Below are 26,484 nucleotides of genomic sequence, written 5' to 3'. Positions count from 1 at the left end.
CTCTATGTTGTTCAAAATACTAACTTTATCTGAGGTCTTCTGAAATAGATTCCTTAGATTTTTTTTTTTAAATGAACAGTGGGAATTATTTGTACGGTGATGGCCTGAAAAGTTATGGCAGCTCCCATTATAAGAACTTCAAAGAAAGTTGAATGCTGAAAGAAGTAGCCTCTTCCCCCTCTTGTTTTTGTTGCAAAAATTTAGATCACAATGTTACACACTTGGAATGATGGCCTAAAGTGGCATGCCCTGGGAGAGTCAGAGTTCATGACAAAAGAATGGCTATCTTAATGACAGTAGAGATGGGCTTTAGTTGTCCAAACATCCACCAGGGAGGAGGCAACACCTCACCTAGCTGAAGTGAGACAATTTATGTGAAAAGAAAGGGCAGTTTTGGATTCTGGCAGAGCACAGAAGCAGACAGACAGTGGGGAATTGGCTGAAATCACTTGGGAAGTGTGCAGGATCTCTTTCTGGGGATCCAGTGTGGTGTGGCAGATCTATTGTCCTCTATGAATGCAACTGAATTCCCACCTCTGCTCTCTTCTCCAAAGTGGGACCCCTGCTAATCCTGGAATTTCTCACCAATCAGAGAAATGGGGTACATGTAACAAATGCGATACCTATGCTTTCTTCCATACCTCTCCCATCACTACTTTTCTCCACTGGCCTTAGCAGATAAGAAGCTGCCTTACACTCAGAGTATTATCCATCTAACTCAGCAATGCCTCGTCTTTACGAACAGCTGATTTCCAGGTTCTCGGGACAGAAAATTCTTTTTCACCACCTGCTATGTGAAATCCTTTTAGATTAAACCTAGGACTTTCTCCATGCAATGTGGATGCTCTACTACTGAGCCATGGCCAGTGTTTACCAAAGCTGAGGAACACCTGTTGTGTGACAATGTACAAGCTGTCTGCCTCTAGAATTTTTAGCCCTAAAGATCTACTTGTAACATTTAAAACTATTTTCATTCTGATAAGCTGCTGAAGATTTTACTTACTGTTGTATTTAGATTTTTAATATCAGTTGGATGGAATGTCGTATTAGGCTGTCTTATCTTTGCTCTAGATTCTTCTATGGATTTTTCCTGAATCTTTTTTGCTTTCTATAAACATTTAAAAATAATGTTCAGGAGTAATATAAAGGGTATATCACAGTAAAATGTCTCATTCATAATTACAATTTATGAATAGCCTAGATGTGGCTAGCCATACATATGCAGGTGTTTTAAACATATTTTTCTAAGTATTTTAAGTACATTTTATGGTGTTACAGACCCAAGCCAAAGAGAAAGGAAATAGATCCGAATTGAGCGGATAAACAAACCTATTACATGCAATAACTCCTTGTATGTAAATGTTGAAAGCAACCTCACATTGGCCAAAGAGTATTTGTTATAGTACAAAATTGAAGGAATCATTATTTATTTATTTTTTAAAAAGGAAACCTGTGCAAAATGAGACCCCTTGGTATGTAAAACTAGCCTACCCTCAGCAATTCTAAAATTTTAATATATTTAGCTTGAAGGAACAAATTGCAACAAGACAGTAAAGAACAAGTACCTCCAATCAACATCTTAAAGCAATTTGCATTTTAGAAGCGGGCAACACTGTTTTAAATTTTTAAAAAGCTAAAAATAAATAAAATAAAAAAGCTGAGGTGCTGCAGCAACTATGCTGGTGCTCAGCTGTACCAAAGGTGGGAGGACTTTTACATAAAAAGAATGGTACCTGATTACAAATCTGGTTCTAATATGCCCAATACACTCTTCTGAGAAGCTTTCTTACCTTTAAAGCCTCATAATTTGATGTCTGCCTTAAGAAATTTTCCCAGGATTTATTTACCATTTCCTTCTGCTTATGGAGAGACTGGATCTAGAGTGTGGAATAAAATAAAGTGAAATAGAAAACCTCTTTATTTTCCAGAAGTGTTCTCTGTCATGGACTGATTTCCAGTCTGCAAGTCAATTCTTGTTTTGTATTTCATAGCAGAGCTAAGTTCAAAGCAGCAGCTCTGGCTGTAGTGCAGGCAACAGTACAGGCTCACTTCACTGTATGCCTGCAGATGAGTCCCTGTCCAAAGGTGGAAGCGAGTGCTATGAGTATAAGCCCCACTAGAGAGATCATCGCCTTTCAGATTTTTTCTTTTTTTACAATTGTTCTTCTTAAACTTTGCCAGCAAAGGAATTTATGTCTACAAATAAGTATGTCTTCACACATTTGTTGCTTGCTTACCTTGGCATAATTTTTTTGTTCTTCCTGACGTTCCTGATAGTGTTGGCTTTCCAGCATTTCAGTCTGCAGGGAGACAACCATCTTTCCAACATTTTCAAATGTCTGGGTAATAACTTGCATGGCTTCCTGGTCAGGAGTGACTGGCCTGAACTTTTCTTCTTTCAGTTCTGCACACACTTCACCCCAGATTTCACCAACCTTTATGTACAATTAAAATTACTTTAAGAAAAACTAGCCAACCCCTCATTTATGTATCATTGCCTTCAACATTCACTCTCCAAAAGATAGCTCCACAGGTAATTGTACTAAGTATGTCCAAAATTGTAGATATATGGGTATTGTTATGTGAGGAAAAGCCCCCTACTTTTCATACACATGGACATCATGATCACCAGTATGGTTGCCAGGGTGCCTGGAGATTTGACTCTCACACATCTGCTCTAAGAAGTGGACTTTGCTTGCAGTTTCTAAGGCTTATGTGGATACCATAAGCCTCAGCTTTGCATTCTACATCTCTGAAGAGTGTTAGCCAGAACTACAGACATGCTCCAGCTGCTCCTTGTGTGCGCAGTCTTGGCCACTGCAGTGGAAGAAGCCAGGCCACCATGTTTCCAGCCTGCCTCCATGGACCTAAGGCTAACAACAGCAGAATCCATCTTGCTTTCCTGACCCAAGCATACCCTGCCAGGCTGAACTCATTCCTTCTTAGTGGGAAAGTCACACGTACACACCCTAGCCTGCAAGCAACCCATTTACCTCATGAATGGATTAATAGCTCCACTGTTGATCCTAATTGCTCAGCAATACCAGAACAATAACTCTTGCCCAGGAAGAAGATAAGGAAGAGGAAAACCATCTCCTGTCTCAACCAAGTGTTTTGTCTAACCCGGGTGATACCTAGGCCAGTATTTGATTCCCTATTGTCACCTTCCCAGATAATCCCATTTAACCTTAAGTATCCAGCCATTTCCATTCTCACCCTAGTCTAATACCTTGGAGCCGCCCCAGGCAGCATTGCAGCTTGGAAATTTCCAGGTTCACCAGACTCAGGTGAAGTTCATTGGCCCAAACTGGCATCCAATTAGGTGTCAGCAAGGAGCTCCCCATTGGCTCTGCTAATGTCCAGCCTCCTTGGTCATCATAGAGCCTCCCCCTGCTCCTCCCCAAGACCTCCCAGCCCCTGAAGGGTCTGAGAGAGTCTATTTAACCTCTGACCCAACTCCACTCATGTGTGCATCTAACAGTATCCCAGTTCCACTGTCTAGATCCATCCCCAATTCTGGCCACAGTGTTGGGTCCATTTCCCCTGTCCTCTTATGTTGCCATTGGAAACCTTCCTGAAGACTACGATGGTAAATATTACCCTGTTTGTCTACCCATATATGTTACCCCTATCGATCTATCTATATTTCTATAGACCTGTGTGAATGTGTGATTGTTTTGTATTTTATCCCTGTGTGAAAGAACCATTATTCTAAATAAATTACAATTGGTTTTATTAAAATTAGAGTCCTTTTATTGAGCATCACTCTCTGAATGGTTGAGCCTGGTATACATTGATAAAAAGATCCTATTAAGGCCAGATGTCCATCTAACTAATTCCCCAATCTCGTTTTGAGAGCATTTGGCCTTACAGTTATTTCATAGTACAGTTGTCTCATTTAAAAAAAACACCACAGAAACTGCAAGAGCTCTAGGGCTATTAGTTAGAAGGATGCAGACAGTCATGCTTGCTTCCTATAGAAAACCTGACCTACAGATTTATATCACAAAGGCTCAGTTTAGACATTATGTAAAACTAGGGTTTAATGTAACTAACTATGGTTAGTGTCATCATCAAAATGGCAGGCCACACCACTATGGCTAGCTAGAGTCTGTCAAACCAGGATTTGAGATCAGTTTATTACCCAAAGCTAGTCTTAACTATGATTTCATATGATGTACAACCACAGACATACTAACTTAATCCTGGCTTTTTATTTGGCCATGTCCTCTTTGGCTATACAGATATCAGCAAACCAGATTTTAGTGATTGTCTTTGAGCTGAACCCTACTTTTGCAAACTAAGGAAATCATGGTTTTGCGTGGTGCCTAAACTGAACAAAAGTAAACAATTCCTTTAATTAGACAAGCAACTGTGGGCAATTTGAAAACCAGATTGTTCTAGTCTTCTAGTCAAACAAGAAATGAATGGATTCTGTAATCTAACACAACTAATTCTGTAACAGATTCTAAAATGTACTGGGTTCAAAGCATGAGGACGCCCAAGAGATAGTGAGTTCAGCTCTTTATTCAGTGATTCAGCATAGTGAGATAGGAACAGAACTGTCTGGCAGGACCAATGGCCCTGCTTATATGCATGCAAACCGCCCCACCCAAAAAAACCATTACCATCATCCCATTACACACAACTATAGGTTAATAGCTGGCCTCCTTCCTGAATCCAGGTGGCTCTTGTTTTAGGGTCTCAAGCTCAGCCAGGTCTCTGCTGGCCCTAAGGCCAAACTCCAGTTCCAATACATAACAGATTCTATAACACAATTAAATTTTCAGAAATTCCAGTTTACATTTGTTATTGTTAATAACAACACCCTCCTAATAAAAAAAAAACAGAGGTCAAGTGAAAGCTGTTTGCTATTTCAATGACTAAACTTCTTTCTTTTTTTCATGAAATTTATAGAAAACATGAGAATCCACAACGTGCTTCTCAAAAGAAAAAAACCAAAACAAAACCTTGGTAATTTTTAGAGACTAGTTTTGTTGTAATGTGGATATGGGACAATAGATCAACACATCACGCATTCTTTGTTCCAAAAATGTACTTACAAATTTAAAAAAAAACTATACTAAGCTCCACTTACCTTAAAGTCAAGATATCTACGTATGATAGCAAGTGTAACAAAATCCTTTGCAGAAAGGCCAGGCAAATTTTCAAAGCCTAAAGTAAGGTAATATTACCAGAAAAAAAAATCCTTTATTAAGATTTTCACTGTTATAAGGCAACTTTTGTTTGTACACACACACACAAATTAGCAAATCTTAAAAGTCATCTCACTAAGAGGGTCAAGCAGCTTTTAAGTTTGATACTAGGGATGTGCATGAACCAGTTCACAAATCTAAATTAATGATGAACATCGCCTGTTTTGTGAGCCAAGATTCATGAGCCAAACCTCTCAGAACCCTCGATGTGGTTTTCAGAGGTGCGGGCAGTTTGTGGTGGTGTCAGTAGGCAGTGTCCACAGCGGACAAACTGGCACAAATCAATTATGATTATCAAAGCAATGAGGGGGAGGGAACTCTGCAGCCCGGAAACAGCTTAAAGCCAAGATAACTATGTATGATTGCAACTGTAACAAAATCCTTTTCAGAAAGACCAGGCAAATTTTCAAAGCCTAAAGTAAGGCAACGGCATCATCAACATTTATTCCTCTATTAAGACTTTCACTGTTTTAAGGCTCCTAACTGCTGGTATTCCAAGGAGGTTTCCTATTGAAGTACTTGCCAGAGTTGGCCCTGCTTAGCTTCTGAGATCTGACAAGATCAGGCTTGTCTGGGCTATCCAGGTCAGGATGATAGTTTTTGCTCTCTTTAGCTACAAGTTTCTAGTTAACTGCTTCTGAGAGTCATCCACAAAGAGCCAGTCATTGAGGTATGAATAAACCATGCATCCTCTTAACCTTAAGTAAGAGATGACCACTGAGATAAACCTTGTGAACACTCTCAGTGCCATGGCTAAACCAAAGGCTAGCACCGTTCACTCAAAAGCTATTCCATCATTCTTAAATCTAAGAAATTTTCTGCAGGACTCACGGATCATAATATATGAAAATATGCATCCTTCAGATCAAGCACTGCAAACCACTGGTCATTGCATAACAGGCAAAGCACTTCATGAAGGGACAATGTCTTAAATTTCAAAGCACATAAATGTTGTTTAGTGCATCAGATCCAATAAGGGTCTCTTTTCACCTTTTTTGTCAATCACAAAATATTTAGAGAAAAATCCAACCCCCTCAGAATTAGGTGGCAAACTCGTAATGGGCCCCTTTCATCAGGAGGGAAGAAACCTCCTGTGACAAGAACACAGAGGTACTATGGGGAGATGATATGGAGGCAAAGATTCAAACTCCAAGAAATAAGCCCTCTTTTACTACAGGTAACACCCACAAATTGTCTGTAACTTGAAACCATGTTTCAGAGAACTTGGATAACTGGTCCAGAAAGAACTTTTCCTGTTCTAGTCGGAACATCACCGCCGCCCCCCTCCTCCCCAGATTGTTGTTCTCTGGGTGACCAGTATGGGTGCTTTCCCCACTGTTTACCCTACGACTGCTGACTGTAAGCAGGTCTCTGCAGGGGAATAGAGGCTTGTTAATCTGAATAGTTGGTAGCTCTGTGAATGTTTGGGAAACTACTTTTGCTGATAAAATGAGCAGGATTAAGTGTAATCCTCAATGATTTTGCTGTTATTTTCTCCTTCTGGATATGATCCAAGAACGTCAATCTGGTTGCTAAAGAGCTCCCAACATATGAATGGCAGCTTTTCAATTTTTACTTTTGTATCCTGGGGGAGGGCTAACAATCGTAGCCACGAGTGTCTCCTGATGACTGTGCCACAGCATGGCTCTGCTGTTGGAGTCGGTGATATGCCTGGCTGCACTGACTTGCTGCTTCACTCATTTTTGTCCCTGATAGAACAAAACCTTTGCTAGTGCCTTCTTATCATCTGGCAACAATTCTATGTCTCTCTCTCTCGGCTTGGCTTCGCGAACGAAGATTTAAGAAGGGCCCATGATTGCCATAAAATCTGGCACCCTTAAACCCATCACTACAGGGGAATAGTCTTAGTGGCTTTTATCAAGTGGTGAGGAATGGCTACCTGCTCTTCCTCTTGCTGGCAAGACCTCTGCTACTACTAGAGAGTTCACTTGTGGGTGATGGTAGAGGACATCACATCTATCTTCTCTAACCTTGAATAGGTTTTCGAGGGTTTTTCTTTTTTTGCCGGAGCCAAGGCAGGATTAGACCAGACATGTATAGCTATAACTTGAATGCCTTGGAGCATGGGCAAGGTGACCAGTACGGAATCTAGGTTATATGGAACTTTCACAATTGTGTCCATATGCTGTGGTTCTAAGGAAAAATATTCCAGCTCTAGCACCTTTGCTATTTGCATGAGTTGCTTAAAATACAATTTTAGGTCTTCCATGGAGAAGATGCCATTGGTTCTCTTACTACTTCATAAGGGGAACTCACAATTCTTCAGAATCTGTTTCTGAAGCTTAGTCCAACTCTTCTTCCCAATCAAATACAGAAGAGAAGACTCTGCTATGGGTTGCCTCTTTGAGTGATACTTACTGTTAGTCTTAGTAGTAGTGGTTTGTCAAGGGTACGTGCACTGCTGAGAGTCCCATGGTCCCCATTTGGGTGGTAGCATCCTGGGAAAGGGGAACCAAGGGTTTTGCTGTGCTGGCTACTGAAAATATGGAAGCTGAGTCAAGCACTATTTAGTGTGTTGTATTGACCTTATAGCAATGGTAGCACCTCAGAGGTTCCATCCTCTTGAGATCTTGAGGATCAATTAGCATGCCTTGATGATGAAGGCATATTTGGATGTGGTGACAGTTTGGCTTTGATATGGGTCGGTGATGCATGGTGCCAAGGTGGCCATAAACGATGCACTGTCAACATCAAAATCCGACTCTGAGGTGATTCTTCCCTCCAGTGTCAAAATGGAGAGTCCCGTCAAACTTAAGGAGATGGAGTTCCTTGACCTCAAAGTGACACTGATAGGTGCCACTTCGCTCAGTCTTTTTCTCGTGGTGGCTCTGAGCCTGATCTGGTGGCCCACTGTTGTGCTTCTGATGCCAGTGGTGTCTGCACCAGTCATTGGTGAAGCTCTTGGTCTTTTATTGGAGTGGTCCTGTTTCTCCCCATGTGGGTCTGGAACACCCAAAACCTTTTCCTATATGCTGCCTTAAGTCTGGCAGCATTCCCTTCCTAGGCTTTCAGGTTTAGATAATTGCAGGCTGGGCAAGAGATTGTGTTGTGTCCCTCACCTAGGCATAAGAGGCACAAATTGTGCTTGTTATTTTGTGCCATCTTTGAAAGCAAAGAGATGGGGAAGGAGGGAGATGTGGAAAGAAAGCAACTTTAACTTTAAATGTATTTTCTATGCTGCTAGCTGGCTTGGGGAAGTGATTTAAAGAGACAAATGCCTTCTCCAAGACAGGGTTATAGGGGCCTCAAGAGCCACACAATGTGTGTGAAAAAGCCACATGTGGCTCCCAAGCCATAGTTTGGCCACCCCCGAGTTAAGAGTATATGGACAGGTAATTATAAAATGTACAGAAGAGATTCATGGACTTTACCTAGTTTACAGATTATACAATAAATCTTTGCTCTCATGTTTTCAGCAACATCCATGATAGCAACAGTGGGGCAACTGGCAGGCATTGGAGTCACTGCTTGACATGCTTGGAAACGGCCAACTAACGGCTTCTTTAAATCTAGAATATAAAAAAAGAGAAAAAGGCACAGGGATTAGATTTAGGAATGTTAATGCTTTTACTGGAACGCAGTATGCACTTATGTCAGTCAAGTACTAAATATATGGAAGCATGATACAAAACCATTGATAACTGTGATGTGCATAAGCATATGTTGTGGAGGATTAATAGTATCTGGCTTGCCTAAATATCATTTTTAAAAAAATACAAGTACTTTTGAGGCAGTGTGGGTATTGAGAATTAGAACACACACAAAAATTGACAATAACCCCTCCCCCACTTTTCTTAATACTAATAGCCAAACAGCTTCAATGATTTGCAGTTACTGGTTTTGTAAGCTATTGGATCACTACTGTGTCTAAACCCTGCATATATTTTAGCATGCTGTTTTAGTCTAATGTTTTCAGCAAAGTTAAGTATTTTTAATGCTCAGAGTAATATGGAAATATTATTTATGTTTTAATTTGAGAGTCATCCTGAAGGCAAGATACAGATTTAATGAACTGAATAAATAAATATACCCAAGCACCAGAATGACCGCTATAATCTGGTGGAGGATTTAGAACAAAACACTGGTTAGGGAACAATACTTAAGCTATGGCAGCCTTTCATCACTTCAGCTTCTGACTGTACAAAATGTTATTTTCTAGGAAAATGGTAACGTTTAGAGAAAATGAACTCAGCTTTGAAATATGACATGTAAACAGGAGAACCAAGTGAAACAGATTTAACAAGCAAGGCTGACCTAAAAAAGGAATACTGAGAACTAATAGGGATGCACTTCAGCAGCTGATGACACAGATGCCATCTAGTGGTAATGCTAAAAGCAGAATAAAGTCTACTGGGGGATACATATATGCACACAATGTCATTTGAGTATTTATTTGGCTTGTTTTGTAGGTAACAAATTATGTTCAGGTTCTTTAATATCATTTTGGCAGGTATTCAGGGTAATAACTGTATTCAGTTCAATTCACTTGGTTTTCAATGGGAACCATATTCCACATTTCTGTTTGTAACTTTTTAATCTCCCAATTAATCCGTCTGAAATTCTCAGCATCTTTTACCAAAAGAATCCCTCACTTAAGCGTTCAGGCATGAAGAAGGCAATTAACATTTTCACTTGCCAAATGGCATGGGAGGGGGGGGGATACTTTAAATATTTCAGCACTCATGCAGTAAGGTAAGGAAGCAGTAGCTGCCTCCCCTCGCTTGCATGCTTGATTTTTATAAAAAATAAAACAAATCTTTCACATTGGTCCACCCACAGCTCCTTTTTAAAGCTACAATTTAAGACAACATTTAACAGATCTCTGATCCTGAATCAGTACCTCTTCTCTATCACACGTGTGTGTGTGCTTTCTATTAGGGAAAGCCTTAAACTTCTGTCTCTCCTGTCTGCAATGGAGATGGGCTGCCTGTCACTCAGGGAAGGAGGACAGAAGCTTGGAGCATCAACTCTGGCAAAACTCTATTCCTTCCTGCCTATCATATGCATAGCTCATCATGTAAGGGAACAGCTTAGGCAAACACAGGGATAAGAAGGCCCTCAGAGGAGCATAATAACTGGTGAAAATGCTTGCTATGCATAGCAATCCTAATGGTCCTGTTCAGTGGGAACATGAACCAAGTGTTCTGGTTGAATGAGGTCCCTAACAGGTGTGTATCTGCTAAGTCTCTTCCCTACCCATAACTGACTTGGGGAAACAGAAAGGCAAAGATGGCACAGGAAAATGGAATCCACAGACATTTAACTGCTGTCAAATATAACATGTGGGTGTTTTCTAGTAGGGTTATTATTGGAAACCAGAGGCAGTTTTATTCAGATTATTCTTCCAAGTTTTAAAAAGTATGTGCTTCAGTTTTGATTTCAGTGCTTACTTTTCAATAAACGCTATGCCCATCTGCTTTCATAAAAATTCTGCTTGAAACAAAGCATTCTAGTGCCCATCCTCCTGCAAATTCATCATCCATAGCTGGGACTATTGCTTGATTTATTTTGTCCTTCCCACTCTTGTCAATATACCTGCATGTCCTCAAACGTTTAACTATAAATCCATTTATAATCACAGAAGCATCTGCATGAAATTAAGAACTGCTGCTGCTTACTTAACTTTGAAAAAAAACATACATTGTAATAAAAAATAATTTTGTTATCTGTTTTCTTAATCTACAATTGTGATGATGAAGAGCCTCTGACATTCTAGTACTCACCAGCAATTCTCCCAACTTTGTCATGTTTCACGCCTAACTCCTCCTCTTCTTGTCTCCACAAACTTATTAACAGATTTGCTGCTGTTTGCTCTTTTTTCCCTCTCCAGACATTAATATGAGAAGCAGCTTTAGGGTTGTCACAAAATTCAACGAGTATCCCAAGAATCTGGTTGCAAACATTCCTTTGGTTCAACTTTACAGAAGGTTTAAATTAGGAAAGAATTGTAAAATATTACAATTTCTTATGAAATTCTACCTTCAAAATTATTGTGAGAAAATGCAAGCACTGAACATCCTGATCCAGCACCCCAGAATGTAAAATTCAGATATAAAGATGGATCTTCCGCATTCATGGATCAACATGAGTTATTGCTTTGCCTACATATAGATTGCATGCATGGAGTGTTCTAATAAATACACAAATCAGAAAGCTCTAAATTATACTGTCACAGTCAAAATATACAGACCGCTTTTGCAAATAGTCTATATAGAGACTGCAGCTTGTAGTTTGCATTTTATTTGCACATGATCCTGTTTCATAGGCCCCCATGCTCTTCCATCTGTATAATGCTGCTATTTAGAATGCTTACAGGCAGGGTCGTTTGATGGAATGAAGGCAAATACCAAGGGTGGCCAAACTGTGGCTTAGCAGCCACATGTCGCACTTTCACACATATTATGTGGGTCTCAAAGCCCCTATTGCCGTCAGCTGGCTTGGAAAAGGCATTTTTCTGTTTAAATCTATTCTCCAAGCCAAGCCAGACAGCAGTTGAAGAATACATTTAAAGTTAAAGTTGCTTTCTTTCCACCTCTCCTTCTTTCCTTCCTGCTCTCAAACATCTGATGTTCATGTCTTGTGGTTCTCAAACATCTGATGTTTATTCTATGTGGCTCTTATGCTAAGCAAGTTTGGCCACCCCTAGCCTATGCAGTGCTGCTGCTGACCAAAGAGTGGTGGCAATCCTCAAACAAAGAAATTTCAAAGGGAAATTACAGTACAAGATTGCCACGCTTGAGTAAATTCACAAGTTTGCATCCTTTCAAACACCCTCCCACCTTCTGACTAGGATAAAAGGACTCAGATCCCTTCTTTTCTATAGTCTCATGAAGGGAGCTTTCACTCTCGAAAACTCCTGTAAGTCTCTAAGGTGCTGATGGACTCAAATCTAACTGTTCCCTCATGATATCACTCTTGTTCTGAGGATCCTATATTTTAACAGCAAAGTGTTGCATTTTGCACTTGGATAACTGGATTTCTCTTTCTCAGTGCATTCACAGCCTTTGTAAATGCAATGTAGTTTTGTAAGCATCATAGGTACACATTAGATATAGACAGCAATGTAATTCCTAATAGGCAGCATCACAACAATGGATCTATAACAGAAACCTAGAATCCTGAGAAGAGTCAATGACAAACTATCACTCATACATTTAGTACACCTCATATTTCAAATGACAATACTCACCACCAGCAAATCCAAGAGAAGGAAGAGACCCTCCTTTTCAAGAAAATAGTCCTCTAAAATGGTACAGCCCATGACACAGCACCTTAAATAAAGAGTTAAGCTTCCACTCAAAAACAATTTAAATATACTGTAAAACGGGGGTGGCCAACGGTAGCTCTGCAGATGTTTTTTGCCTACAACTCCCATCAGCCCCAGCCATTGGCCATGCTGGCTGGAGCTGATGGGAGTTGTAGAGTTGGAGAGCTACCGTTGGCCACCTCTGCTGTAAAAGAAGGGATGAATTACACAAAACAAAGTCCACATAGTATTCTGACTGTATGTTTAAGTCAGCATTATAGAAGTTTTCTATCATTTTATTTTTTGTTTGTTTTATATAATACTTCCTCTAAATATTTAGCGCATTTTCAGAAAAATATATCTCAAGAAGTACTCTGACTGACACTAACAGTGCAATTAAAACCAGAGTTACAGCCTGGTGAACATTTGGCCTCAGAATTTCAATGATCTTTTATATTACAACATGTTGTAATATTATGTTGGTGTCTATCAAACACATTTCATTCATTTAAGGATCATTTAATAAGGGAACAAATATCTGCATAATCAAAAATGGAAGATGCATACCAACTACAGTTTGCAAATATTTGGATATATTTCTATATTATTGCAATAATCCATATACAGCTTTAGTAAAGCAATACCAAAACTAAACACTTCTTTGTAGTAAAAAAGAATTCTGCCTTTTTGAAGTTATAAGAGATACATATCTTTTGGTTTCTCTGATAATGGATCATACTTCCTTGACTGGAAAAAAAATATACAAAGTGGTCCCATGGGATGAGAGATAGTAAGAACAATTTTGATTCAACAGCACTGAGTTGGCCTACATGTTTATGTACCAGGTAACCTGGGCTTGTCTTGTAGAGGCTTGGTGGCTAAAAGTCTACTACAGAATTTTTAACTTGCAATCTTTTGTGAAAGACTTAATGATAGGCTTTTTGTTTATTTAGTATTTTATCTAACAGTATGATAACAATGCACCGGTTGAGCTTTTCTGCAGTAATAAGTGCATACATTTTTTACTTTTGGACAGACTTATCATGGACTTAGATATATGCACTTGATTTCTGTCCAAGGTGACTTTCTACAGTTGCATCACAATGAAGATTACTTATGGAGTTTGGTCAATAAAGTGTAGTCACTTATATTTGTGAGCTGTAACAGGCATACGATGGCTAAGTGAACATGCTGAACCAGTCACACAACCAGCAGCTGTAAAACAAAAGGTGAATCTTGCAAGGGGACAATTCTGATCCTCAGTCACAAAATGCTGAAAATCAAGAGATGGGAGCTCATATACAGAATAAAGATGGTTTTGAAGGAAAGGAGTATTTATTTGTTGAGAGAAACGAAAAAAATAAGCCAGCTTCTAGATTGTCATCATTTTTAAGGTTGCGGTTGAACGGTTAGAGGAGATATTTAAAAGTCTGTAAAGACAAATACCACCCCATTACCAATGGCCAAGTTAGGCTGAGGGTGTATGATTGGCTCAAGGTTACCCAGCAAGCTTCCATGGCAGTGCAAGAATTCAAACCTCAGTCTTTCAGATCACTCTAACCACTGCAACACACTCTCATTGTACATTTATTTCTCTCCCGTTCTGTTCAAAATCCTCTTCAACGTAAGATAGTTGTAGCTCATTGCAATACTTTCCCTATTTTTTCAACATATATATTTTAAAATTGTAGTATTTACCATAAACAGTCCAAAGTGCTAAAAAGCAGACGATTATGACCCAGTCCACCATAGAATTTCTTTGCATCCAACTGCATAAATGGAATAAGTGTATTCACTCCTTCCCATCCAAAGAGTTCCTGTTAGATGAATCAATTGAATCACATTAATCTGGAATAACTATGTAAATAACAACAACAACAATAATAATTTATATAGCACTTTTAATGCACAAACTTACATTATAATCATTACTATCACCACAGTCATTCCTTTTTGATTTTATTGAACTGACTCAAAGCCAAGTGAAATGTTACACCCATTATGTGAAGAAGAGTCTTAGCTCTGCTAGTCTTGAAGTCTAATCAGCTCCCTTAAAACAAGCTGTCTTTATAGCAGCAACCAAGCAAGATTTGAAAAGCATAAAGCATAGGTTCAGCCATTGCCTTTCCCCATACTCCCATGGAGGAGAGAATATGGACATATCACATTCACAGTTGTAGCTCCTTGCCAAAGGGAAGAAGTTGTGTCCTTGTTGTGGGCTTGGCTTTTTTACCTTTTGAGTATTATCTCACAAAGAACTATGTTTCTGTGTTCTTGCCACCCCAATCCCTAAGAGATAACAGAATATTTTAAGAAAGGAGAGCACATGACCCACAAAGGAAAACTATAAACAAACTATTTACAAGAAAACATCTGAAACATTAGAGCATTAGAAAGACATCTCAGGTTTAAATGATAAGGCAACAACACAAACCTTTCTGTGAGAATCGTTTTCACAAAGGGTTGACAAGATAAGTAAAACGTCAGTCTGAATTTCCAACACAATTGCTTCTTCTTTGTAATTGTTTGCTGTATACTTTAAGATGCCTAGTAGAATATACAAGCAGATGATATACACTTTCTTCACTAGAAAAAGCTAGTGTTACAGTTTGGTCAAAGTCTGCAGAACTAGCTTAGGTGCATATATGGCTTTGGCATGCTCAGTGTTTGCTTTCCACCAGTGCCTCAAGCTGTTCCGTCCTCCCCAAGTGTAAAAATATATCTGGTGTGGAAGGGAAAATTATTTAGAAGGAAAGATCAAAAGCTCTTCTATGTATGGGGTTATTTGAATTGTAGCTAATTGGTGGAACTAGGCCTAGAGACAACTACCTTATTAAAGTTTAGAATGAGAGAGCAGGGCCAACTGGATAAACTCCACATCTGCTTGGTAAAATGGAGGTCCCTGTGTTTTACTATAGTTTGATGGTTATAGTAGCAGGAAAGAACAAGCAGAGATCCACAGAATGAAATCTTTAAAAGATTATCAAAGTGAGGGGCCAGGGGAGTGGAGGTTACTTGGCTGTTTTATTCTCAGGCTTACTTGATGTACGGATGAAGTAGGCTACAATGGACTTGAATAAGGCAGAACTGAACAGGATAAAAAGACTCAGCACAAGAATCTAAATATGGAGATATTAAAAGTTCCATTGATCCAATACTCCAATCAATCAGAAATAAAAGGCTTCTCAGGAATTAACTCCCCCCATCCTCCGTATAGCTTTTGCAACTCCATCTTTATTACAGGCTAGTGGTTAACCTTTAGTTGTCTTGAGTTATGTGAGGGGATGGCAATTCGAGACTATTTTACTCTTATGCTTGTTAGTGGCTCTTATCTTCAAAACCTGATTTGTTTCCTCTCACTACTAGACGCCAGGTACAAGATGGCTTGGCTCAACTCAGTGTTTGGGATAGCTTCATTAATGATTTCTTGGCTGCTAGCCAGCACTTAGTATATATTATATATCCAATATAAGGTGCTTAGATTTAGCTATGTATCGTATCTTGGATTGTGGCAAGTTTCAGTGTGTGTTGAGCATTGCTTATTAAAATCTCCTAAACAGTAGCTTAAAGATCCAGTTAGTCTGTCATTCCAAATCTCCTCCAGTTGTGATTTTAAATGTTATCATTTCAGTTGGAGTCAGACGACAGGGACAAAACTATCTAAAATATCTCTTGTTTATGTTCAGACCATATTGCAGCGAAATAATAGTCTCTTTAACATATATCCAATTATAATCCGAGTCGTGTATTCAGTCCAATTCAAATTGTTACTGATACTTAAAGTTGCTCTTTAACTTTTTGAGGCCTCATTCACAGGAAAAGTAGGCATGCCCGCTTGTTGTTATGTAAAACGACCCATTAGTTAGTGGTATTGAAAGCACACTTACTTGCCAAGTAGACTTGCTATGCTTGGGGTAGAGAAGCGATACATCAGAAGCTTATTGAAAGGAGCAAAAGAAAGCAGTCGGGCGATCACCTTTTTCTGCTGTGTCAGCTATCATAGCGGCGGAGCCTCGGGACATGCATGAAGGACAGGAACAGCCGCCACTGTGCCCCTAAATTCTCTCAAAAGTCCCATGCTGAAGGAAAACCCCTCCAGGGTCTTCCTATGGGGGAGCCACGTCTGTGGCTCCCCTCCAGCTGCCTGATTCAAAGGTGCCGCAGGAGGACGATCTGCGGACACCCCTGAGCCCAAGGCAACGTAACCCGGAAGACCAACATCACCTGGAAGATTAAGAGACTGAGTTTGCTGTCAGAGAAAAATGGCACTGCCAAGCGAAATGTTTTACAAAAAAGATATACTATGGAGTATTACTTCTCTGAAACAAGATCTTGGTTCATTAACGGAGTTGATTAGAAAGCAAATGGGAGCTTTTATGCTAAAAGCTAGCAAAATCTCAAATCTACATGAGCAGAGTGCTAAAGAGATTCTGGTGACATCTGTGGAATTAGAAGGGGAAAGTGATCCGCTGAGAAATTAACAAAAGAAAGCCAAAATGAAACCTTATGGCGCAGTTAAAAAACAAGACCGGAAATCGAGATTGAGTGAAGTTCTGCTGAGAGGAACAAATGGCATAGAATTCTTTCCTCCGTTACTGAGATGGATGACTGCATTGAGAAGAGTGAAGGTGCACCTCAGCCAACAAATCAAGATGTGGAAATTTTTCAGGAAGAAGGATTTTTGAACTCTCTCTCTCTCTTTGTGGATAGTCGTATATGGAACTCTCAATAAGAACTGATATGCGATTTTAAAAGGCAAAGTGTGATGTCTGGGTTATACTAAGTTTTTTTTTCTGGAGCAATATGGATATAAAAGCTAAAGGAATGAAAAGTTTTTAAATTTTAAGAAGACAGATAGTGTAATTAACTTGCAAGTTGGCAGACTTTGCAGGTAGTTGGATATGGAACTCGCAGTAAGAACATATATATGATTTTAAAAGGCTAGGTGGGATTTCCGGGCTATATACTTAAGAAGGTAGATAACATAATTACTTTTCAATTTGGTTTGCATTTAACAGATAAAGATATCTGTTTCTTATGCTCACTGTAATGAAGATATGGTCAAACTAATAAGTGAGTTTGCATTTTTAATATCGTTGAGTTAAGTAGTAAAAATCAAGATGTACAAACCTTCCTGGGAAGAAGGGTTTCTGAGTTGTGGTTTCCTCTGTGGGTATTAAATATGGAATTGTTAATAAGAACTATGTGATTTTAAAAGGTCAAGGGAGATTCTAAGGATGGAAAGGTTTTGTTAAAATGTTAGATAAATATACAGTTAATTTGGATCAATGGTTAAGAGGGCAGACAATACAATTGTTTTTTATCCGGCAGATCTGCTTAGTATGTTTGTTTGGAGAAATTGTTCACACTGAGACAGATAAATTATCATATTTTTAGCCTGTTAAGAATAAGGCTATGGGGTCCATATGTTTGTTCTAGGATGATATTATTAAATTATCAAATCTGTTTGTGCCTTTACGATATTTCATGTTTACTCTAATGTTGATATTGCAAAATTAACTAGTCTGTGCTTCCAATATGGTTTAGTTTAGCCACCCAGCTTTCTGTTGAGACTGCTCTGATTTTTTATATTTTTATGTGTTGAAGAAGAATTGTTTAGACATATTTTAAGTAATAATTTAGTAAAAAAGATATAATGAAAGATAAAGATGGTAAAATATATGGGGAGAATTTTATACTTGCAGGTAAAAAGTATTGGGTATTTCATCTGGAGGTAGAACTGTAACTGATATATTTGTATTTTTCTTTGTTTCTGTCTTTCCCATTCTGTATCTACCCTTCCCCCTCTATACTGTATCTATGCTCATGCTTCTTTTCTTTGTAGTTAAAATCAATACAAAATTATAAAATAAAAAATCTCCTAAGTAAACCTGGATCTTGCATATAATTTCCTTGGAATTTCTGCAAACCTGGAGCTCCTAGCCAGAGCCCCAAACAGTGGTGCAGCTGGTAGGATCTCACAAGAACTGATATGCTGAGAAACTGAGGGCCGAAGGATGGAGAGGCTGCACTGGAAAGTCAGCTCCCTAACATGCCCCAGCAAGTCATGTCGTAAAATATCTGAGTGGACTGGTGGCTTGGCCAGACGTAGAGAAATACTGCATCCTAGTTGATTTAAGAAGAAGCAGATTGCTGGTTTAAAAGATTATGTGGTTTCTGCTCAAAATTCTAAGAACAGCTATGCAGAAGGAATTAGAATGGAAGGAGAAAGCACAACAATTAGAAGTAGAATTTGGGAATGAAAAAGATTTGTGAGTGCTGATAAGTACTCTGAAGAGAAAAACCTGCCAGAAAGTGGTTGGGAGGAATGCACCTATGGTGAAAACATTGCAGTCTATGAACTATTATACCAGCCAGGAACTGATTGCACTGCAACAGCAATAGCAGAAGAAAGTCTATTCTCTTTTTGATAATAATAAGAGAGCCTATTATTCGAGGACCCTGACCCCCGCGGAGCGCAACTATGCCCAGATAGACAAGGAGGCCTTGGCAATAGCGGTGGGTGTGCATAAATTCAACGACTACCTGTACGGTAGGCGTTTCACAATCGCCACAGACCATAAGCCGCTACTGGGCCTCCTCGCCTCAGACTGCCAGACACCGCAAATTCTGTCACAGAGCGTCCTGCGGTGGAACCAGTTCCTCAACTCGTACACATATGCCCTGGTCCACCGCCCCAGCAAAGCTATGGGACATGCGGACACCCTCAGCCGCCTGCCGCTGCCCTCTATGGACCCGGATCCCGCCCCCGCCCACCATGTGATGCTTACAGAGACTCTACCAGAGAGGCCCCTCCATGCTGCTGAGGTAGCTAGGGCCACAGGTAGAGACCGCATCCTCGCACGCGTTTTAGACTGGGTGGGAAGGGGGTGGCCCGCGGGCAAACTGGATGCAGAATTCAGGGCATTCGCATCACGCAGCGAAGAACTGTCCATGCACAAAGGGTGCTTTCTCTGGGGTAGCAGGGTGGTGGTTCTCCCCCATTGCGGAAGCAAGTGTTGGAAGCCCTACACGAAACACACCCGGGGATAGTGCGCATGAAGGCCCTGGCACGTAGCTATGTATGGTGGCCGGGGATGGATGAAGAGATAGAAGGGTGGGTAGGAAGGTGCCAACCCTGCCAAGAGTCCCGACCTGATCCACCCAGTGCCCCTGTCCACCGCTGGGAGTCCAACAGGAGGCCATGTTCCCAGTTACACCTAGACTTTGTGGAGCCATAACAGGGCCAAATATTGTTTATCTTAGTCGATGCATACACCAAGTGGTTGGAAGTGATTCCTGTAGCTTCAACCTCCACCGCAGTGGTGGTCAGAGCCTTGCGAAGCGTCTTTTGCACTCATGGGATTCCCGAGACCCTCATCATGGACAATGGGACCACTTTCACCTCCCGGGAATTCCAGGAGTTCTTGAATCGGTACCACATCCAGCACATTCAGTCCGACCCTTTCCATCCAGCCACCAACGGCCAAGCAGAGCGCATGGTGCACACCACTAAAGAGGCCCTGGGTCGCATTGTACAGGGAGACTGGGATCACCGCTTGGCAGCCTTCCTATTTGATAACAGAATCACCCCCAACCCCGTCACCGGGTTAAGCCCTGCCGAGTTACTAATGGGGAGGAAGTTGATCACGAGGCTAGACAGGTTGCATCCTGACCTGGCTACAGACCTCCGCAATTCCCCCGAAACCAGGGAAGCCGCTAGGGGATTCTTTCCAGGGGATCCGGTATACGCAAAGAACTTTGCAAGCGGGCCGGCGTGGTTAGCCGCCCGGGTGCTGCGGTTCACCGGGTCCCGCTCCTACGAGGTCTCATTTGAGGGGGGCCAGATCCTAAGGAGGCATATTGACCAGCTGCACCGTCGCACATTGCCGGAAGAACCAACAGCGATTGGGTGAGCAGGAAGCGGGGGAGTACTAACAGCAACACCCCTGGAAGCTGCCCAACCTATGCCGGCCGCACCGACTATGCGGGCGGAAGGGCACCACAGCGGAGGGAGCACCCCCCTCACACAGAGGAGATTCCAGAACAGCAACAGGTGACGGACAGCCCATTTCTGGCGTCACCCCACCACGAGGAACCAGCTGCCCATGGTGGCCGGTTCCAACCCTGAGGAGGTCGAACCGGGAACGCAGGGCACCAGCCTACTTGAAAGACTTTGTGTCTTGAACTAGGGGGGGAGGAGTGTTGTGTCTTGCATTTCAGTCCCGAAATTACAACAAAGCGGATGCTATGGAGGTGACCAGTGGAAGTCCACTGGTCCCCGGATGTAGCTCCGCAAATACGCTCTGCCAATCAAGATCTGTGGCGGGAAGTTTAACTGGCCAGGATTGGACCAGGGCAAACTGAGGGTTGTTCCAGGGTATGTATATAATCGGGACCCGGCCCACGTTGCCTCGCCTTGTGATGTACTCGTTAATAAAGCATGTTGCCTTCAACACATCTCGTCACTCAGTACATTACACCAGGTAACAGAGATATAAACTTTATAAAGGAAACACAAATATTTTTTTAAAAAACTTAAAACATGCTTAAAAGATTAGAACTCTTACAATATTTTGTTTCTTTATCTCTGATAACTCTTGCTCTGAATTATTGCATTAGAATCTGGAAACAATGTCTGTGCTGCTATAAACTTGAGTATGCTGTTTAGATGTTGTTTAAGTGTTATTTCTAAGTTGCAAACCTACTTTTGATTTACTAACATTACAGAAATATCATGGGCAATGCTTTGAGTCAAATATAAAATGGCTGGGCATTGTGAGCTTTTGTCCATAAGTTGCTTCATGTGCTAGTCAGCCAATGGAGAAAACAGAGGCTTTGCTCTGTAGCTTGATTGAGCAAGCATGCCAAAGCAAGCTGTGATGCAGAAGGAAGTAAGAGAGGAAGAAAGAAGCAGACAACAGTGAGTTGCTTGCGGCCTGATAAGAGCTCTCCAGGGCCTGATCTGGCTCATGGGCCACATGTTTGACATCTCTGTCTTAGACAAAGGAATAGGCTCCCACTTGTCTGTCAAGAATTTGCACTGTTACTGGCCATGTTGTATCAATGTGTACAATGTTGTCTTTAAAGGTGAATAGAGTTTATTAAAAAAAATGACAGGAAGCACTTAAAAAGTAACACTTCAGAACATAATAAAAGTGAAATATGGAACAATAAAAGTCAGCAATCCAGGCAGAATCAGCTAATGAAGAAAAGCTATATTTTACCCAACAGTTGATTAATTGCTCCCTGATCACAAAGATCAAGATTCACAGCCTCATCACAAAGGGACACAACAGGACTCAATACTCTTAAGCAGTAGCGCATCTGTGAAAGTTTGTTGCCACGACCACCTGTACCATGGAAACTGTTGCCTTGACCAACAAAGGGATCTGTAAACAAACCAAAGCCAGACATCTTTTCGCAGCACAGTGTTATATTCAAACTTCAACAACTTGAACACTGCAAAATTCGTTTGCGTAAAAGAGATTGAAAGAATATTGCACACTTTGCTATTTCAAATTTTAAAGGTGAAACTATATTAATTTGCTGTAGCCAAGCTAACAAGGAATCTTGCAGCATCTTAAGGGCTAATAAATGTATTGTGGAATAAATTTTCTTGACTCATGAGGTGCTAAAATATTAATCATATATTATTTGCATATTAAATATTAAAGGAAATATTGCATATTCAATACTGCAATTTGACACAGTTATACAAATATGTTTACAACAGTTAAATATGTAATTCAGTAATTGCTACATAAGGTACTACTTTTGCAGGTTAATTCAATACAGTTTCTGAAAGTATATCAAGGAATAGAACTTTGCTTGGTCTCTGAAGCTTCCTTTCCCAGGTCTCTGATTCTAGTTGTCTGTGAAAAAAACTAAAGTGACCTTTAAACAGCTGTGTTTGTGGTTTCAGCTCTGTCCAATAGTACAGCATTCTTGACATAGCAATCCAACCAGGGTTCTCTGCAAGAAGCAAGGTTTTGTTCAAGACTAATGATCTTCCATGACACAAAAACAGATTGCTTCTTGAAGTGGTCATCTATGCAGTCACACAAAGGGATTCTGTGGCAATGCAGAAAGAAACTTTGGAACGCTCTAGAGCTATAGCTAAAGAACTGGCACTCAAATCCCGTTCTCAAGGGAAGGCAACATCCCTCTTTATACATCTGGAGGCAAGGAATAGTTGCATTCCAACTCCATTCCTTTTCTAATAGCTTCCATAAAGAAAATAGTACAAAAGATGCCAGGAGGAAGGAGGGCAGGTTGCATTATTGCTCAGATGACCAAAGAACATCATTTACAGGTAAGCAACTGGCTTTTGTTCTTTGTGGTCTTTGAGCAATCTCGTGCATGGGTGATCAGCAAACTAACCTACCTGGCAGAGTAAAACAGGATTCCAGTGGCACTTTAAAGATGAACAACATTTCTTCTAAACATCTGTAAATCAGAGATTACTTCTTCAGATCATGGATAGAAAGGCTCATTCAGTAGCAGCACTGAGAATTGCTCTAACAAACTGTAGAACGTGAGCTGGGAGTGAGATATGGTTTTATGGGGTTTGATACAGATGGCTGAAAGTATGAAGCGAGTGAAGCATGGTGTGTGTATTGTGGTGAAGTTGTTGCTGTGAGAACCAGAAGCCCATTACCTATATTCAAGTTTCTTGTTCTCTCAAAAAGTGTTCCGTTACTGCTGTATTTTTGGTAAAGATCCACAGGGTATGGCTAGTTCAAATGAGAGGACAAAGGCTTGATAGTTTTCTATGACAAAATGCCAAAATTTTCTGCATTGAGTTCTTTATAACATGAAAGTAGGTGAACACTCACTCTCTTGCAGTAGCTGAGTCATCATTCACTTGTAAAGTGTTGCAGCAAGTAGTTTAAGCAGGTCTGTGTCCTCTCAGATCAAACGTATGACTTTGTAACATACCAAGAGTGACAGGATATCCTTCTCATCTCAAACGAAAATGCACATTGGATTTACTGTGAATGTTCCTTTTGTCTGAGAATTAGAACATCTTGGACCTACCCAAATTTGACTGAGTCAGCTTGGGGGAATTCATCTGCTAACTTGGTTATACAACACCCTACTGTAGTTTTTCTTCTGTGGTGTCTCTGTTTATGATCCTATTGTCTTTTCCTACCAGCACTATGGTGGGAATGGGTCCTTTTCTGGCCTGTTAGCTTGCAGAAAAGAATGAAGATGAACACTGCAGACCTTCTACAAGCTTCAGAATCCTCTGAACTAAAAAATGTGGGCACTCAGCTCCCTATTAAGGGTGGAAAGAGCAAACCTATTTCCTGCCTTCTAGGATGATGGGGGAGAAAAATGTCATGATCGTCTCCAGCCCACTCAGTGATTCTGACTTGGAATCTTTAGAGGAGGAGCCAAGGTCAGTGACTGAGAAGGCTCAGAGGTAGCGGGAAGGGCCCAGCATGGCAGAGCCACCTGCATACGATGCCTCCTCAGTGCTAGAGGCTGCCTTCCAGAGCCTGCAAGGGAAACCCCCCCTACCATCCCCAGAGCCTGACACGCCAGGCTCCAGTCCGGCCCTGTAGCCCCCCCAGGACTGTCTTCCAGTCCACAGAAATGCTGGCAGCAAAGGGCCTGGGCCAAAGTACCACAAAGGAAGTGAAGTGCCAAGCTGGACAGACACAACTTCAGGATAGAGCAGTGCATTGAGGGTTAGTCCTTGCAGGATCCTGGCTAGCGTGCAGTGCTGCCTCAGGAACACCAGCACCTGTCAGCAATATAGCTGGACTCAATTACATCCCAGCCTCCTTAAGCTGGGGCCTAGAAAGACAGCCTTGTTGGATCAGCCAGTTTGCAAGGCCACAAACCTTAACTGCAAGATCTAGCTCTAGATCCTATCTGCTTCTGCATTTTAGGCCTTGACTGTTCCTGAAGCCCAGAACCTGAAGCCCAGAACCAGGGTAAATCCTGACTTTTGGAGAGACTAACTGAAGTCTGAGATCAGAACAGAGAACCCTAGTGATGTTTATGACTGTGGCAACTTTCTGTGAAACAGGGTGATAAAGAAGTTTGGATGGTGGCAACTTTCTGTGAAACAGGGTGATAAAGAAGTTTGGATGGTTTGAGGAGTAAAAGAGGATGGACTGAGAAATGGTGGGTGGCAAAGCAGTAGCCCCCAATCTTTGCAGAAGCAGGACCTAGTTAACTGTAAACATGTGACAAGGAGCTATGTGTATCAGAATCCTGTGACAGGAAGAGGTGAAGCCAGAGTTTTGGCTTTACTGGGGTCAAGACAGCAGACCAAAATAACTGGAGACAGGAAACACAAATCAAACACCAAATAATATATTACAGTGCGGAAGAAGGCAAGGATCACAGCCATGCAGGAATCATCATCACTACTGAATGATGCTTCACCATCCTGTTGCTCTTCTCAGTGTGCATTCAAAGACAGGCAAGAAACATGGTACATGTACTCTTTATGCAGCAGGTCCCTCCAGAAAGTAGCAAAAAAGGGCCTTGTGATCCAGAAGGAAAGCAGTCCTAAAGTGGAGGTGTTTTTTTTTGGGGGGGGGGGGATTGGTACCAAGTCACAGAGACCAAGAGGTGCAAAATACTGTGCCTGTGCTACATGGAATGAGAGCAGAAGGGATTAGGTCATATTGCATGTCCTGGCACATACTGGCAATGAGGTGATCTAGACCTCAGGTGTTGGACCACACTTCCTAATCATCATCATTATGCAAGATATAGGAAGGTGCATTGTAGAATATAAATGGGTGGTGTTTGTCGGAGTTAAAGAACAGTACTAGTCTTTTTCATCCTAATTGTAAAATGATCCTCTAGTCGTCTAGTGGATAATACTGGATATCTTTTTGCCAGCATGGAGACAGTTGATGCAATGAAATGAATTACACAGGTGATCTACTAAAAAACAGCATGTTCTTTATTTCTTTATTTGAGAATGCTGAAACACAGAATGTTGTGCGAACGTGACATTGTGAATTCTCACACTGTTTTCAATAAGTATATCAAGGGTAGAAAAGCAATGGTGGAGGAGGGTAGCTACACATATAACTTTTGTATAGGAAGATAAAGGCTGCTGAGAAATAGAAATTTTAATTGCTAGTGCTGAAGAAAAAATACTGATGAGGGAATAAATTTTCTAGAGAACTGTCATGGAGCTGTTGACTGTGTTGCAGAGCAGAAAGGTGGATGTACCTGTCCTTAACAGACCCAAGCACCAAGCCAAAATCTGACCCAGACTTTGCCCAGTTCGGGGCTCACAAGGCAAGATCCACAGAAGGTGCCTTCCCTGGAGACATTTATTTCAAGCTTTTCAGGCGGGCTCAAGATTGTATTCAGCATGAGATGTGCCTGCCTCTTCTGGGTGGGATTGGGCCCTGCCCATGGTGTGCCTGTGTTTTCCAGAAGTGAAGCAAGCTCACCACATGCTTGTATCACTTCTGGAAAATGTGGGTACACTGGGGGCAGGGCCCATTGCCACCCAGAAGTGGTAGGAGCACGCTACTTCTGGTAATGTGGGGATGCCGGGGGAAGGGCCTGACGCTGTCCAAACTGTTTCTATTCAGGCAGGGTTTTGGGCTCGGGGGTTCAGTCTGGGGCTGCCTGGCTTGTGAGCCTTGAACCAAACCAGGATTTCCCAGTCTGTGCCCATCCCTATTTACCCTTCCCCTTTGCAGAGAAAGCCTAGCAACAATTCTTTGTCTAGAGCTCTAGAATCTTTTGGAGATGCCTTCACTATCTGTGCAGGATTCCTACATGGCATTGCCTTTTTATGACTGAATCCGTGATTCATCATACATCCAAAAATTTCTGAGTTTACAAATAGTAAAAAAAAAGAAAGAAAAAGAAAATGGTAAAGGTAGTCCCCTGTGAAAGCACCAGTTGTTTCCGACTCTGGTTTTCACGGCAGACTTTTTACAGGGTGGTTTGCCATCGCCTTCCCCAGTCATCTACACTTTCCCCCCAGCAAGCTGGGTACACATTTTACTG

The 26,484-nt window shown here is 41.1% G+C and overlaps 1 protein-coding gene across 1 annotated transcript in view; it reads right to left on the bottom strand.

Moving 5' to 3' along the window:
- Window positions 1–26,484, bottom strand: part of CFAP69 (cilia and flagella associated protein 69) — a 53,285-nt gene that overhangs the window by 831 nt on the left and 25,970 nt on the right. The window contains exons 13-22 of the mRNA XM_060248470.1: window positions 21,711–21,875; window positions 14,918–15,030; window positions 14,182–14,300; window positions 12,427–12,508; window positions 10,961–11,153; window positions 8,609–8,746; window positions 5,099–5,175; window positions 2,238–2,435; window positions 1,791–1,877; window positions 1,004–1,108 (exon numbers count right to left, since the gene is read on the bottom strand). Of these exons, the coding sequence (XP_060104453.1) occupies window positions 1,004–1,108; window positions 1,791–1,877; window positions 2,238–2,435; window positions 5,099–5,175; window positions 8,609–8,746; window positions 10,961–11,153; window positions 12,427–12,508; window positions 14,182–14,300; window positions 14,918–15,030; window positions 21,711–21,875 (1,277 nt within the window). The remainder of the gene's footprint in view (window positions 1–1,003; window positions 1,109–1,790; window positions 1,878–2,237; window positions 2,436–5,098; window positions 5,176–8,608; window positions 8,747–10,960; window positions 11,154–12,426; window positions 12,509–14,181; window positions 14,301–14,917; window positions 15,031–21,710; window positions 21,876–26,484) is intronic.

Source organism: Heteronotia binoei, chromosome 10 (assembly GCF_032191835.1).
Source record: "Heteronotia binoei isolate CCM8104 ecotype False Entrance Well chromosome 10, APGP_CSIRO_Hbin_v1, whole genome shotgun sequence".
Classification (NCBI taxonomy): Eukaryota; Metazoa; Chordata; class Lepidosauria; order Squamata; family Gekkonidae; genus Heteronotia; species Heteronotia binoei.
This window is presented reverse-complemented; position numbering and strand designations above follow the sequence as displayed.